This window comes from Silurus aristotelis, assembly GCF_946808225.1.
Source record: "Silurus aristotelis genome assembly, chromosome: 1".
NCBI lineage: Eukaryota > Metazoa > Chordata > Actinopteri > Siluriformes > Siluridae > Silurus > Silurus aristotelis.
This window is the reverse complement of record NC_139574.1, coordinates 712,788-725,896: the sequence shown is the minus strand read 5'-3', so window position 1 is coordinate 725,896 and position 13,109 is coordinate 712,788. Positions and strand designations below refer to the sequence as shown.

Here is a 13,109-nt window from a genome sequence, read left to right as displayed (position 1 = left end):
TTCAGGATCGCGGGTACCTGCGCAGCGACATCCAGAACACGAGCACCAGGAAAACAGCGAGTGTGCACCTTACCTTTAGCTCGGGTAGCGCGGACATGCCGGACGATGGAATCTCCGAGAATAACAGTGTCGCGTTCCGTCTCGCGGAGGGGGACGAAGCGGTTCTCGGTCGAGATCTCGAAGGCCGGTGGTGGAGGTGGAGACGTCCTCGATCGGGGCTTGGCTTGTCTCTTCCGCCGCGGTCGCATCCAGGGTCCATGTTGCACCGGTGCCGGAGTTGTAGGTGCGCTGGGCCTGGGCATAGAAGCACGCGGAGTTGATGTGTTGGGAGCGTTAGGTTCAACCTGGGAGTTTACCTGGGATGAGTGCGCGTCCGCCCGGGATGTTTCCAGCGCCGCTTTCCGCTCTCGCAGCCGGTCATGCTTTACATGCAGCTCGCGAATCTGTTTCTCCAATGCCTCCATCTCCAACGCCACCGTTTGCAACTCGAACGAGTCCTCACCTGTGCTCGAATGCAGACAAACAACCGGCATAGTGCTTATAATCACGAACAGATTTATTATACAGAGATGTGAGTGAGAGAAAATAAATATAAACAACACTAGTTATAGTCGAGTTAACTAACTACAGGCACAAGTCAGGAAGACAAAAACAATTAAGGATTATTAAAAGAGGGCTGCTTTAAAGACTGCTTATTATATAAATTAAAGCTGCTTTGAGACAATGTGTGTTGTGAAAAGTGCAAAAGAAATAAACTTGACTTGACTTGACCATTCAACACCTAAAGTCTCCACTGTATTCAGTAGTTTATCGTAGTTAAAATCTACAATTACAGAGAGAGAGAGAGTCATTACAGAGAGATATGAGAGAGACTCATTACAGAGAGAGATGAGTCATTACACATAGAGAGAGAGTCATTATAGAGAGATAAGAGAGCCATTACATAGAGATGAAAGTCATTACACAAAAATGATAGTCAATACAGAGAAAGATGAGTCATTACACAGAGAGAGATGAAAGTAATTACAGAGAGATGAGAGAGAGTTATTATAGAGAGAGATCAGAGTCATAACAGAGAGAGAGAGATGAGAGAGAGTCATTAGAGAGAGAGTAATTACAAAGAGAGATGAGAGTCATTACAGAGAGAGAGAGACGAGAGAGTCATTACTCAGAGAGATATGCAGCTCAGCTGCAATTGTTTTAGTCTTTAAACACTACAGAACACTGGAGAGTGAGAACTAACATGAGCACTGGAGTGTGTGATTATGACTGATGATCTTTCTACAGTCTTTTACAGTCATTATGGTTATAAAACTAGGAGCTACTGAGCAACTCATAAAATAGCTCAAAATCTGAGATCATCACAGATCCAACAGCAGCTTCTCCATGCCAGAGCCTTCAAACACTCCAAGAGGTCCAGTGTCCAAACTCCACATGAAGTGGGATCCAGCTGGCACTGGTACGTCTCTAGATGGTTCGGGATGTTTGTGGGCATCTAGTTCTTTAAAGGTTCATAATCTTCATGAGGTGGGACGTGACTGAAGCTGGAGGAACCTCAGGAAGCCTCGGGATGGGGAGAGAAAGAGAAGCAGTGGAGAGGAATTAGCGTAGCTGCTGTTCATGATATTAACAGCACAAGTTGATAATGTGATGTGATCAGATGTTCTGGAGCACAAGGTTATTATGTGATGTGTGTTATGTGTAGAACTCGCTAAAAACATACGTCTTTAATCTGCACTTAAACTGGGAGAGTGTGTCTGAACCCCGAACACTGTCAGGAAGACTATTCCAGAGTTTAGGAGCTAAATGTGAAAATGCTCTACCACCTTTAGTGGACTTTGCTATTCTAGGAACTACTAGAAGCCCAGAGTTTTGAGATCTCAGGGAGCGTGATGGATTGTAGCGTGTTAGAAGACTGGAGATACATGGAGATAAACCATTTAGTGTTTTGTGAGAACTCTTGCTGCTGCATTCTGGACAAACTGTAGCTTGTTTATTAATGATGCAGGACATCCACCTAGTAATGCATTACAATAGTCCAGTCTCCACCTTATCAGAGTTTAATAGTAGAAAGTTATGGGTCATCCAGTCTTTTAACTCTTTAACACACTCAGTTATCCAAGCTAATTGAGTGTATCGTCTGGTTTTTATGAGAAATACAGCGGGAAAAATAAGTATTTGACACATCAGCATTTTTATCAGTAAGGGGGTTTCTAAGTGGGCTATTGACACAACATTTCCACCAGATGTAGCATCAAGCCAATTATTGAATTCATACAAAGAAATCAGAACATTTAAGTCTACAAGTTGAGTCATAATAAATAAAGTGAAATGACAGAGGGAATAAGTATTGAACACACTTTATTTAATACTTTGTAGAAAAGCCTTTGTTGGTGATTACAGCGTCTAGACATCTCTTGTATGAAGGGACCAGTCATCTGCATTGCTCAGGAGTGATTCTGACCCATTCTTCCACACAAATGCTCTTTAAATCTTGAATGTTTCTTGGGCCTTTTTTATGAACTTTGATCTTCAGTTCTCTCCAAAGATTTTCGATGGGATTTAGGTCAGGTGATTGACTGGGCCATTCAAGCAACTTGATTTTCTTTCTTTGAAACCACTTCATTGTTTCCTTGGTCTTGTGTTTGGGATCGTTGTCTTGCTGAAATGTCCACCCTCTTTTCATTTTCAGCTTTCTGGTAGATGGCAGCAGATTTTTATCCAGAATGTTCCGGTACATTTCTCTATTCATCCTGCCTTCAATAATATAAAGTCTGCCAGTACCCCTTGCTGAAAAGCAGCCCCAAACCATGATGCTTCCACCCCCATACTTAACTGTTGCTATGGTGTTCTTGGGGTGGTGGGCAGTGCCATTTCTTCTCCAAACATGGTGTGTAGAATGACTGCCCATACTATAGTCTCCCAATAATCCACAGGCTTCTCCAAATGCTCTTTCGTAAACTTTAACCGAGCCTCAACATGCTTTTTGTTCAGCAATGGAGTCTTGCGTGGAGATCGTGCATGGATGCCATGGCGCTTCAGTGCATTGCTTATAGTTTTCCTTTAAACAACAGTACCTGCTGATGCAAGGTCTTCCTGAAGTTTTTCCTGAGTGGTTCTTGGCTCTTGGAGAACTCTCCTGATTATTCTTTGAACTCCTCGGACAGGGATCTTACGTGGAGCACCTGATCGTGGCCGGTTTATGGTGAACTGATGCTCTTTCCATTTCCGGATAACGGCCCCCACAGTGCTCACAGGAACATTCAGCATTCTGGAAATGCGCCTATCACCATTCCCATCAAAATGCTTTACAACGATAAGATTACGAAGATCTTGGGAGAGTTCATTTCCTTTAACCCATCATGAAGTCTTTCCTGTGTGCCTCCTGGGTAATGAGAAGCCTTAATAGGCCATCAATTAGGACTAAAGCAGCTGATATTAATTAGTATCAAATCAAATCAAATCAAATTTTATTCATCAATCATTTATTCATACATATACATACAGGGTACGACATGCGGTGAAATGCTTATTACGACAGTCCGGCATGAGGGAATATGATGGGGAAAAAGAACAAGAAGGCAGATAAATAAAGTATAAAAAACTATATAAAATAAAATATAAGAATATAAAGATATATGTATGTGAGACAAAAAGAAAAAGATGTATATACAAGAAAAATGCTTATGGCATACAGTGGAACAGTAAACAGTAAACAATAGACAATTTTTGGTGGTTTAGATTGTCCATAGAGTGTCCGTGTGCGGTATGGTGTGGTGTAAAGTGTCCAAAAAGTGTCCATGTGCAGTATGGTGTGGTATAAGAATGACCATAAAGTGTCCGTGTGCGGTATGGTGTGGTATAAAATAAAATAAAATATAAAGTGCACTGTGCTGTGCAAGTCCAGAGTTTAAAGTGTCGCGGTGCGAAAGGTGAGATATGTATAGAGAGGAAGTGTGATGATGGAGAGAGTGGGCCAGTTTTAGTACTGATAGGGGGCGGTGTTTCTCTCTCAATACTGACAGATTTCAGGTGATCTCCTGGTTCTCTATGCCATTTTGCACCTTGTTATCTTCATGTGTTCAATACTTATTCCCTGTGTCATTTCACTTTATTTATTATTACTCAACTTGTAGACTTAAATGTTCTGATTTCTTTGTGTGAATTCAATATTTGGCTTGATGGCTACATCTGGTGGAAATTTGGTGTCAATAGTCCACTTTGAAATCCCCTTACTGATGAAAATGCTGATGTGTCAAATACTTATTTTCCCTGCTATAGCTGGGTATCATCAGCAAACCAGTGGAAGCTAATCCTGCCTTCTAATAATATTTCCCAAGGGGAGCATGTATATTGTGAAAAGCAGGGGTCCTAGAACTGAACCTTGTGGCACCCCATGATTTACTTGGATTAACCTGGATAGCTCTCCATTTAAGTCTACAAAATGGTAACGATCAGACAGGTAGGATTTAAACCAGCTTAATGTCCGTCCCTGAATGCCGATGTAATTCTGTAAGGGATCGAGGAGGAGATCATGATCTATAGTGTCGAATGCAGCACTAAGATCTAGTAAAACTAACAGCGAGATGAAGCCTTGGTCTAAAGCTAAAAACAGGTCATTAGTGATTTTAACTAGAGCAGTTTCTCTGCTGAAAGCTGACTGAAACTCTTTAAAGATATTGTTCTCTTGTAACTTTCTAATGAGGGGCTTAATAACTGCTAACTTGAGGGATTTAGGGACGTGAGCTAAAGATAGTGAGGAGTTAATAATAATAAAAGAGGTTCACCAGCTGTATGGAACACTTCCTTCAGTAGTTTAGTTGGAATGGGATCTAACTGCAATGTTGTTGATTTAGCTTTGGTAATAACATCATACAGCTCTTCCATTTTCTCTCCAGATTACGTGTTGTTCTCTTTAGGGCATGCGTATGACTATTATACCAAGGTGCAGGTGCTTGTTCTCGAACCTTTTTTAACCGGATGGGGGCAACAGTGTCTAAAGTGCTAGTGAGGATAAGGTCTATGTTGTTCGCCATCTCATCAAGATGATCAGCAGTTATGGGTTTAATGTGAAACTGAGATAAATCAGGCAGGTTATTTATGAATCTGTCCTTAGTGGTTGGAATAATAGTCCTACCAAGTCGATACCGTGGTGAAACACGGTTAATCTGCTCTACCGGTAGTGTGTACAGTAGGAGATAATGGTCTGTGATGTCATCACTCTGGGGTAAAATATTTATATCAGTGACGTCTGCTCCGTGGGATATTATTAAGTCTAGTGTGTGGTTAAAACGGTGGGTTGGTCTGGTGACGTTTTGTTTAACTCCAAAAGAGTTTAGTAAATCGACAAATGATAATCCTAGGGCATCGTTTTCATCATCTACATGAATATTAAAATCTCCTACAAGCAGCACTTTATCAAAGCTGATCAGGAGGTCTGAGAGAAAACAAGCAAACTCATGAAGAAAATCAGCGTAGGGTCCTGGGGGTCTGTACACGGTGACCAGAGCGAGTTTTCTGTGCATGTCTGAAAGTGCAATTTTAAGAACGAGCACTTCAAATGATTTAAAGCTGAATCCTAATCTCTGACTAACATTAAGAGAAGCACTATAAATGGATGCTACATTTTGCTATTTATTTCAGGATCTCACTACACAAGGAAAAGACACGTGGGCTGTGTGTGTACTTGTAACTATTAGGTTTGTTGTACGTTACATTGCAAAAGAGATGTTATAGTACAAGAGAGACGTTACAGAGTAAAATAGACGTTACAGTGAGAGAGATGTTACAGTGCAGAATAGATGTTACAGTGTGAGAGAAACATTACAGTGCAAGAGCAACACTTGCACTGCAACACACACACACATACACACACACACACACACACACACACACACACACACACACACACTCTCAGTCTCCCTTGTTAAACATATTTTCTACTACTTTTTGTTGGTCTATACATTTTCTCTTTTCTTTTCTCTCCTATTTTTTATATTTGTCTCTGTTCTGTCTCACCAAACCTTTTGTCCTGACTTGAGTTTCTACTCAGGTCTAATTGGTTCCTCAATCCTCACACATACAGACACACAGACACACAAACAAAAACACACACACACACACACACACACACACACACACACACACACACACACACACACACACACACACACAAAGAAAGTTTTCTCATGGTGTTCCACTGAAAAGGTTAATAGTCAGACCTATCAATCACACTGTGCGACCCCCCCCCCCCCACTGCACACGATGACATCATACTACAGATATTTATAAATCTCTCTCTCTCTCTCTCTCTCTCTCTCTCTCTCTCTCCCCCTCTTTCTCTCTTTAACACACACACACACACACAAAACAGGTGGGTCACACATACAATTTTCACAAAATATTTCACAAATATTGAATTACTTATTATTATTATTATTATTATTATTATTATTATTATTATTATTATTAATAATAATAATAATAATACACCACCCTGATTCCCCAAAAAATGTGGATGTGTGTAAAATGTAAATAAAAATAATGCGATGATTTGCAAACCTCATACAACCACACACAAAACCCAGTCATAAGTGTTACACAAGTCAGGTGACTCTGAGTGTCGGTCTGAAGTCTGGATAAATGTGGAGGTTTGTGTTATGAAGGACATCCAGCGTAAAACATGTGCAGAATCTAATATGCGGGTCACGAATCAGAATTTCATAGCGGATCGGTCGAGGCCCGGGTTACCAACAACCACCACAGGTATCATTAACAACAGGGTACCGGTGTAAACTGTGCTGCTGTTGGATGAAGGAGGAGAAGGAGAGGAGGAAGACGTCTACAGAGACAGCAGGGAAAGGAGAAGTGGAGGAGAGTGGAGGAGAAGTGGAGGTTTGGGTTGGTACTTTAAATGTTGGTACTATGACGGGTAAAGGGAGAGAGGGAGCTGATATGATGGAGAGGAGAAAGGTAGATGTGTTGTGTGTTCAGGAGACCAAGTGGAAAGGGAGTAAGAGCAGGAACATTGGAGGTGGGTTTAAACTGTTCTATCATGGTGTGGATGGAAAGAGAAATGGTGTAGGGGTGATTCTGAAGGAAGAGTACAGTAAGAGTGTAGTGGAGGTGAAGAGAGTTTCTGATAGGGTGATGATCGTGAAGGTGGAAGTTGAAGGGATGATGATAAATGTCATCAGTGCCTATGCTCCACAAGAGGGATGTGAGATGGAGGAGAAGGAAAGATTCTGGAGTGAATTAGATGAAGTGGTAGATGGTGTACCTAGGAAAAAACGATTGGTGATTGGGGCAGACTTTAATGGGCATGTAGGTGAAGGGAACAGAGGTGATGAGGAGGTGATGGTAGGTGTGGCTTTAAGGAGAGGAATGTGGAAGGGCAGATGGTGGTAGATTTTGCTAAAAGGATGGAAATGGCAGTGGTGAACACGTATTTTAAGAAGAAGGAGGATCACAGGGTGACGTATAAGAGTGGAGGAAGGTGCACACAGGTGGATTATCTTCTGTGTAGGAGATGCAACCTGAAGGAGATGGAGACTGTAAGGTGTTGGCGGGGGACAGTGTAGCTAGACAGCATCGGATGGTGGTCTGTAGGATGGTTTTGGAGGTGAAGAAGAAGAGGAGGAGAGTGAGGACTGAAAGAAGAATAAGATGGTGGAAACGGAAGGAGGAAGAGTGTAGTGTGAGGTTCAGGGAAGAGGTCAGACAGGAGGTCGGTGGTGGTCTCGAGGTGCTGGACGGTTGGGGAACTACTGCAGGAATGAGGAGGGAGGCAGCTAGAGAAGTATTTGGTGTGACATCTGGATAAAGAAAGAAAGACAAAGAGACATGGTGCTGAGCCTATTTTGCTTTGCACTGGTGATGGACAGGTTGATGGACGAGGTCAGACAGGAGTCTGCATGGACTATGATGTTTGTGGATGATATTGTGATTTGTGGTGAGAGTAGGGAGCAGGTGGAGAAGATCCTGTAGAGGTGGAGGTACACGCTGGAGAGAAGGAGAATGAAAGTCAGTAAGAGTAAGACAGAGTACATGTGTGTGAATGAGTGGGGGGGCAGTGGAGGGGTGCGGTTGCAGGGAGAAGAGGTGGAGAAGGTGGAGGAGTTCAGGTACCTGGGTTCAACAGTGCAAAGAAATGAAAAGTGTGTTAGAGAAGTGAAGAAAAGAGTGCAGGCAGGGTGGAGTGGGTGGAGAAGAGTGATAGCAGGAGTGATTTGTGATAGAAGAGTATCTGTGAGAGTGAAAGGGAAAGTTTATAGGACTGTGGTGAGACCTGAGATGTTGTATGGATTAGAGACAGTGGCATTGAGTAAAAGACAGGAGGTGGAGCTGGAGGTAGCAGAGCTGAAGATGTTGAGATGTTCGTTGGGAGTGACGACGATGGACAGGATTAGAAATGAGTTTATTAGAGGGACAGCGCATGTAGGACGTTTTGGAAACAAGGTGAGGGAGGTGAGATTGAGATGGTTTGGACATGTGCAGAGGAGGGACATGGGGTATATCAGTAGGAGAATGCTGAGGATGGAGACACCAGGAAGGAGGAAAAGAGGAAGAACAAGGAGGAGGTTTATGGATGTGGTGAGAGAAGACATGCAGGTAGTTGGTGTGAAAGACGCAGATGTAGAGGACGGAGGGGGATGGAGACGGATGATCCGATGTGGAGACTCCTAATGGGAGCAGCCGAAAGAAGAAGAAGAAAATAATAATAATAATAATAATAATAATAATAATAAGTAGATGAAGAAGAAGAAGAAGAAGAAGAAGAAGAAGGAGAAGGAGAAGAAGGAGAAGGAGAAGAAGATAAAGCCATACACAAGTTCTGAAGTATGTTTACGCAGGTTACAGTGCACACATGTTAAGATGAAGAAAAGAGGTAATGGAGTGAATAGGAATTTCTTTCCACAATGTGAACACTGTGCAGTGCAGAGATGATGATGATGATGATGATGATGATGATGATGATGATGATAACACTGTGGTGATGTCTTCTCTGCACAATGAAGCAATAAAATAAAATAAAATTATATTCAGTTCAATTCATTTTTATTTGTATAGCAAAACATTTTACTCTAGTGTATATAACTATAAGAGCTGTTTCAGGGTGGCCTTTAATAACAAGGTAACGTGTGTGTGTGTGTGTGTGTGTGTGTGTGTGTGTGTGAAAGAGAGAGAGGAAATTGGCTGTGTAGAACAAGAGGACTTACCAGGGTAGGATGCTTTTCACACACTCACACAGCCAGGGGTAATAGAGGGGGAGAGAGAGAGAGAGAGAGAGAGAGAGGGGGGGGAGGGAGAGAAAGAGAGAGAGAGAGAGAGAGAGAGAGAGAGAGAGAGAGAAGTAGACGTTCTGTCTCTGCATGCTGAGTGTCCATTGAAAAATAATGAAGGGAGGAAAAAAACAGGGAGAGCCAGGGAGGAGACACAAACAAAAGTCCAGCAGCAGGACACACACACACACACACACACACACACACACACACACACACACACACACACACACACACACACACTTCTGTGAATGTTGTGTTAAATATATAAATAAGATAGAAAGAAAGAAAGAAAAGAAAAGAAAAAAAAAGAAAGTAAAAATCAATTCCCCCCACCACTCAGTTCTTTCCTCCCCACTGTTCCTGTTCAGAGAGAGGGTAGTGTACAGTGGAGATGTTTGGTTTATGACACTCGCTCTTGTTTCAGTTCATTTCCACTCCCAGTCCTGTCAATTCCATGCTGTCTTGTTGTGTTTAACTGTGTGATGGTAGTGCATGAACCCTGTACCTCCTCATAATACTGGAAGAAGACATGAATTACGCCATCTGCATTTGACCGATACAGCAAACCAAAACAATCAGTTCAGAACAACAGCCAAGAAACGGTCAAGGGTCAAGATAAGGGCCAGGTGATCAGGGTCAGGGTCAGGTGATCAGGGTCAGGGTCAGGTGATCAGGGTCAGGTGATCAGGGTCAGGTGTTCAGGGTCAGGGTCAGGTGATCAGGTTCAGGTGATCAGGGTCAGGTGATCAGGGTCAGGTAATCAGGGTCAGGGTCAGGTAATCAGGGTCAGGTGATCAGGTTCAGGTGATCAGGGTCAGGGTCAGGTGGTCAGGGTCAGGTGATCAGGGTCAGGGGATCAGGGTCAGGTGATCAGGGTCAGGTGTTCAGGGTCAGGGTCAGGTGATCAGGGTCAGGGTCAGGTGATCAGGTTCAGGTGATCAGGGTCAGGTGATCAGGGTCAGGTAATCAGGGTCAGGTGATCAGGTTCAGGTGATCAGGGTCAGGGTCAGGTGATCAGGGTCAGGTGATCAGGATCAGGGTCAGGTGATCAGGGTCAGGTGATCAGGGTCAGAATCAGGTGATCAGTGTTTGGTTTAGATCAGGGGTCTCCAATCTTCTCCAGAAAGGGCAAGTGTGGGTGCAGGTTTTCATTCCAACCAATCAATGGTCACACCTGATAGTCATTGATAATGAAGGTCATTAGATTTGAACAGGTAGAATTGATGTGGACTTGCTTGGTTGGAATAAAAACCTGCACCCACACTGGCCCTTTCTGGAGAAGATTGGAGACCCCTGGTTTAGATGGTCAGGGTCAGATTTAGGATTGGGGTCAGGATCAGGTGATCAGGTTTAATATCATTGTCAGGATTGGGGGATCAGTGTTAGGATCAGGTGGTCAAGGTCAGGATCAGGTGGTCAAGGTCACAGCCAGGTGATTAGGGTCAGGATCAAGATCAGGTTCAATGTCAATAATGTATTTAGATTTATTTAACTAAATTTAAATGTAGTATAATTTGTGGTTTTATTCCTGATTCATATTATACTTTATTTGTACTATGTTAAATAATCTGCATTATTACAGCAAATCACTAATGTTGAGCCGATTGTTACGCCCTCTGGTGGCTGTAGTTCGGCAACACACACACACACACACACACACACACACACACACACACACACACACACACACACACACACACAGGTCTTGTGCAGTCACTATGTCGCTTCTGCACGCAGTTAGTGGGAGCGCGAGCTGTCACGGGACCACGTCATAACCCTGCAGCTGGATGTAGTGCAGTGAAGAGCTCGTGAAGCGCAACCTGAACATCTGGTTCACCTTCATCTGCTGCACCACGCGCGCGCGCGCACACACACACACATACACACACGCGCGCGCGCGAATGCTATATAAATTATGTTCAATCTCGAGGTTGCGTTGAAAATAAAGAGAAAAAACACGGCGCTAAAGTTTTCATTAATGATCGCAATATGGATATTGTCAAGACTGAAAAAGTGTGTGTGTGTGTGTGTGTGTGTGTGTGTGTGTGTGTTGGGGGGCTGGCCCCGCTGGCGGGATAAGGGGGGGGGGGGGTTATATAGAGGGGGATATTTAACTTGAGTAGAAAGCGGAGATCTCTGAACAAACCGCGCGCTCCTGCACAGAGACTGCCTGCGCGCGCGCACACACGCGCACACACACACACACACACACACACAAGGCGGCGAGTGGAAGTGTTCGGGACGGAGGAAACCCTGTGCACAGTTGGAGAGAGGAGTAGCGTGAAGAGATCTGACCACCCGGGATTTAATCTACACACGTGCAGGAAATCCCACGCGCGGAGACACGGCGTGACATGTTGTCCACGCAGAGCTCGTGACAGGAGAGTGGGTGCTGGAGCACGCTGTGGACACACACTCATAGACACACGGAATCCGGTGTTCCAAAAGAAAAAGAAAAGAAAAGAAAAAAAGAAGAAGTAGAAAAAAAAAACATTGTACTGCAGGTCGCAGAAAAGCTGCTGGTGAAATTCTTACAAAATTAAAAGAGCTGCTCGCGCTCGGGTGGCAGGAGGAGGAACCGGGGGGCAGCGCCGCGGCGGCGGGACCGACTGGAGCCGAGAGAGAGAGAGAGAGAGAGAGAGAGAGAGAGAGAGAGAGAGAGAGAGAGAGAGAGAGATAAAAGAGAGAGAGAGAGAGAGAGAGAGAGAGAGAGAGAGTAAAAGAGAGAGAGAGAGAGAGAGAGAGAGAGAGAGAGTAAAAGAGAGAGAGAGAGAGAGAGAGAGAGAGTAAAAGAGAGAGAGAGAGAGAGAGAGAGAGAGAGAGTAAAAGAGAGAGAGAGAGAGAGAGAGAGAGAGTAAAAGAGAGAGAGAGAGAGAGAGAGAGAGAGAGAGAGAGAGAGAGAGAGAGAGTAAAAATAAACGCACACACTCTCTCTTTCTCGTGACATTTAAAAACGCACCGGCAAGAGGAAAGGACACATCCGGGTCTCGAGTGCGCGCAACGTATGCGGCTGGGAGAGTCTCTGTCCCATGTCGCGCGCAGCCACAGAGACTGTCATCGGAGACAGAAGGGGAGAAAGAGAGAGAGAGAGTCGCCTGTGTCGCTATGGTGACCGGGTGAACTGAGAGAGACTCGCGCGCACAAGCGGAGGAGGAGGAGGAGGAGGAGGGTGAAGGTGTTAAGAAGCTGCACGAGACGTGTTTTAACCTTGTGTTTGAGTGTCTGAGGATTTACTCTCCTTCTTTTCTGTTATTTAAAATAAATAAATAAAAAACTCGATCGAAGGACAAACAGAGAGAGACAGAGAGGGTGTGCACGCGCGCGCGCGCTCCATGCGCCCCAGGTTCCAGGACTTTCAGAGCGCGCCGCTGCGTGTGGAAGCAGAACGCTGTCCCGCTCGGAGCGCGCGGATCTGGGAACGCTGTTCGTTCACCACTCATCCACTTCTTCTCCTTCTTCATTACTGATATCTGATCGCTATGCGACTATCTCGCGCGCTGCTGCTCGTGTGCGCGCTGCTGACTCTCGTGCTGCTGGTGTGCGCGCGCCGCGGCGCTGACGCTGCTCACCGCTATCTGAGGCTTCGTCCGTCTCCGAGCGAGCACCTGCCTGTACCGGACCTGAGAGAAGACCCGGACCCGGAGTACGACCCGCGCGAGCACGACCTGTCCGAGCGCGTGCTGCGTAAGAAGCTGGGTAACGGCTTCGACGGCGACTTCATGTCCGTGAGCGCGCCCGCGCAGCTGCTCGCCGTCAACACCACCGCCACCGCGAGCCCCGACTCCCCTGCGCACGTGCCCGCGCCAAGCGGCGTCATGCCGGCCG

General features: G+C 44.8%; 1 protein-coding gene across 1 annotated transcript in view; it reads left to right on the top strand.

Annotated features, from left to right (window-relative positions):
* Nucleotides 1-12,002: 12,002 nt before the first annotated feature.
* nog2 (noggin 2) overlaps nt 12,003-13,109 on the top strand; it is a 2,269-nt gene continuing 1,162 nt past the window's right edge. The window contains exon 1 of the mRNA XM_083553530.1: nt 12,003-13,109. This exon is cut by the window's right edge and continues 1,162 nt beyond it. Coding sequence (XP_083409656.1) covers nt 12,764-13,109 — 346 coding nt within the window. The 5' untranslated portion in view covers nt 12,003-12,763.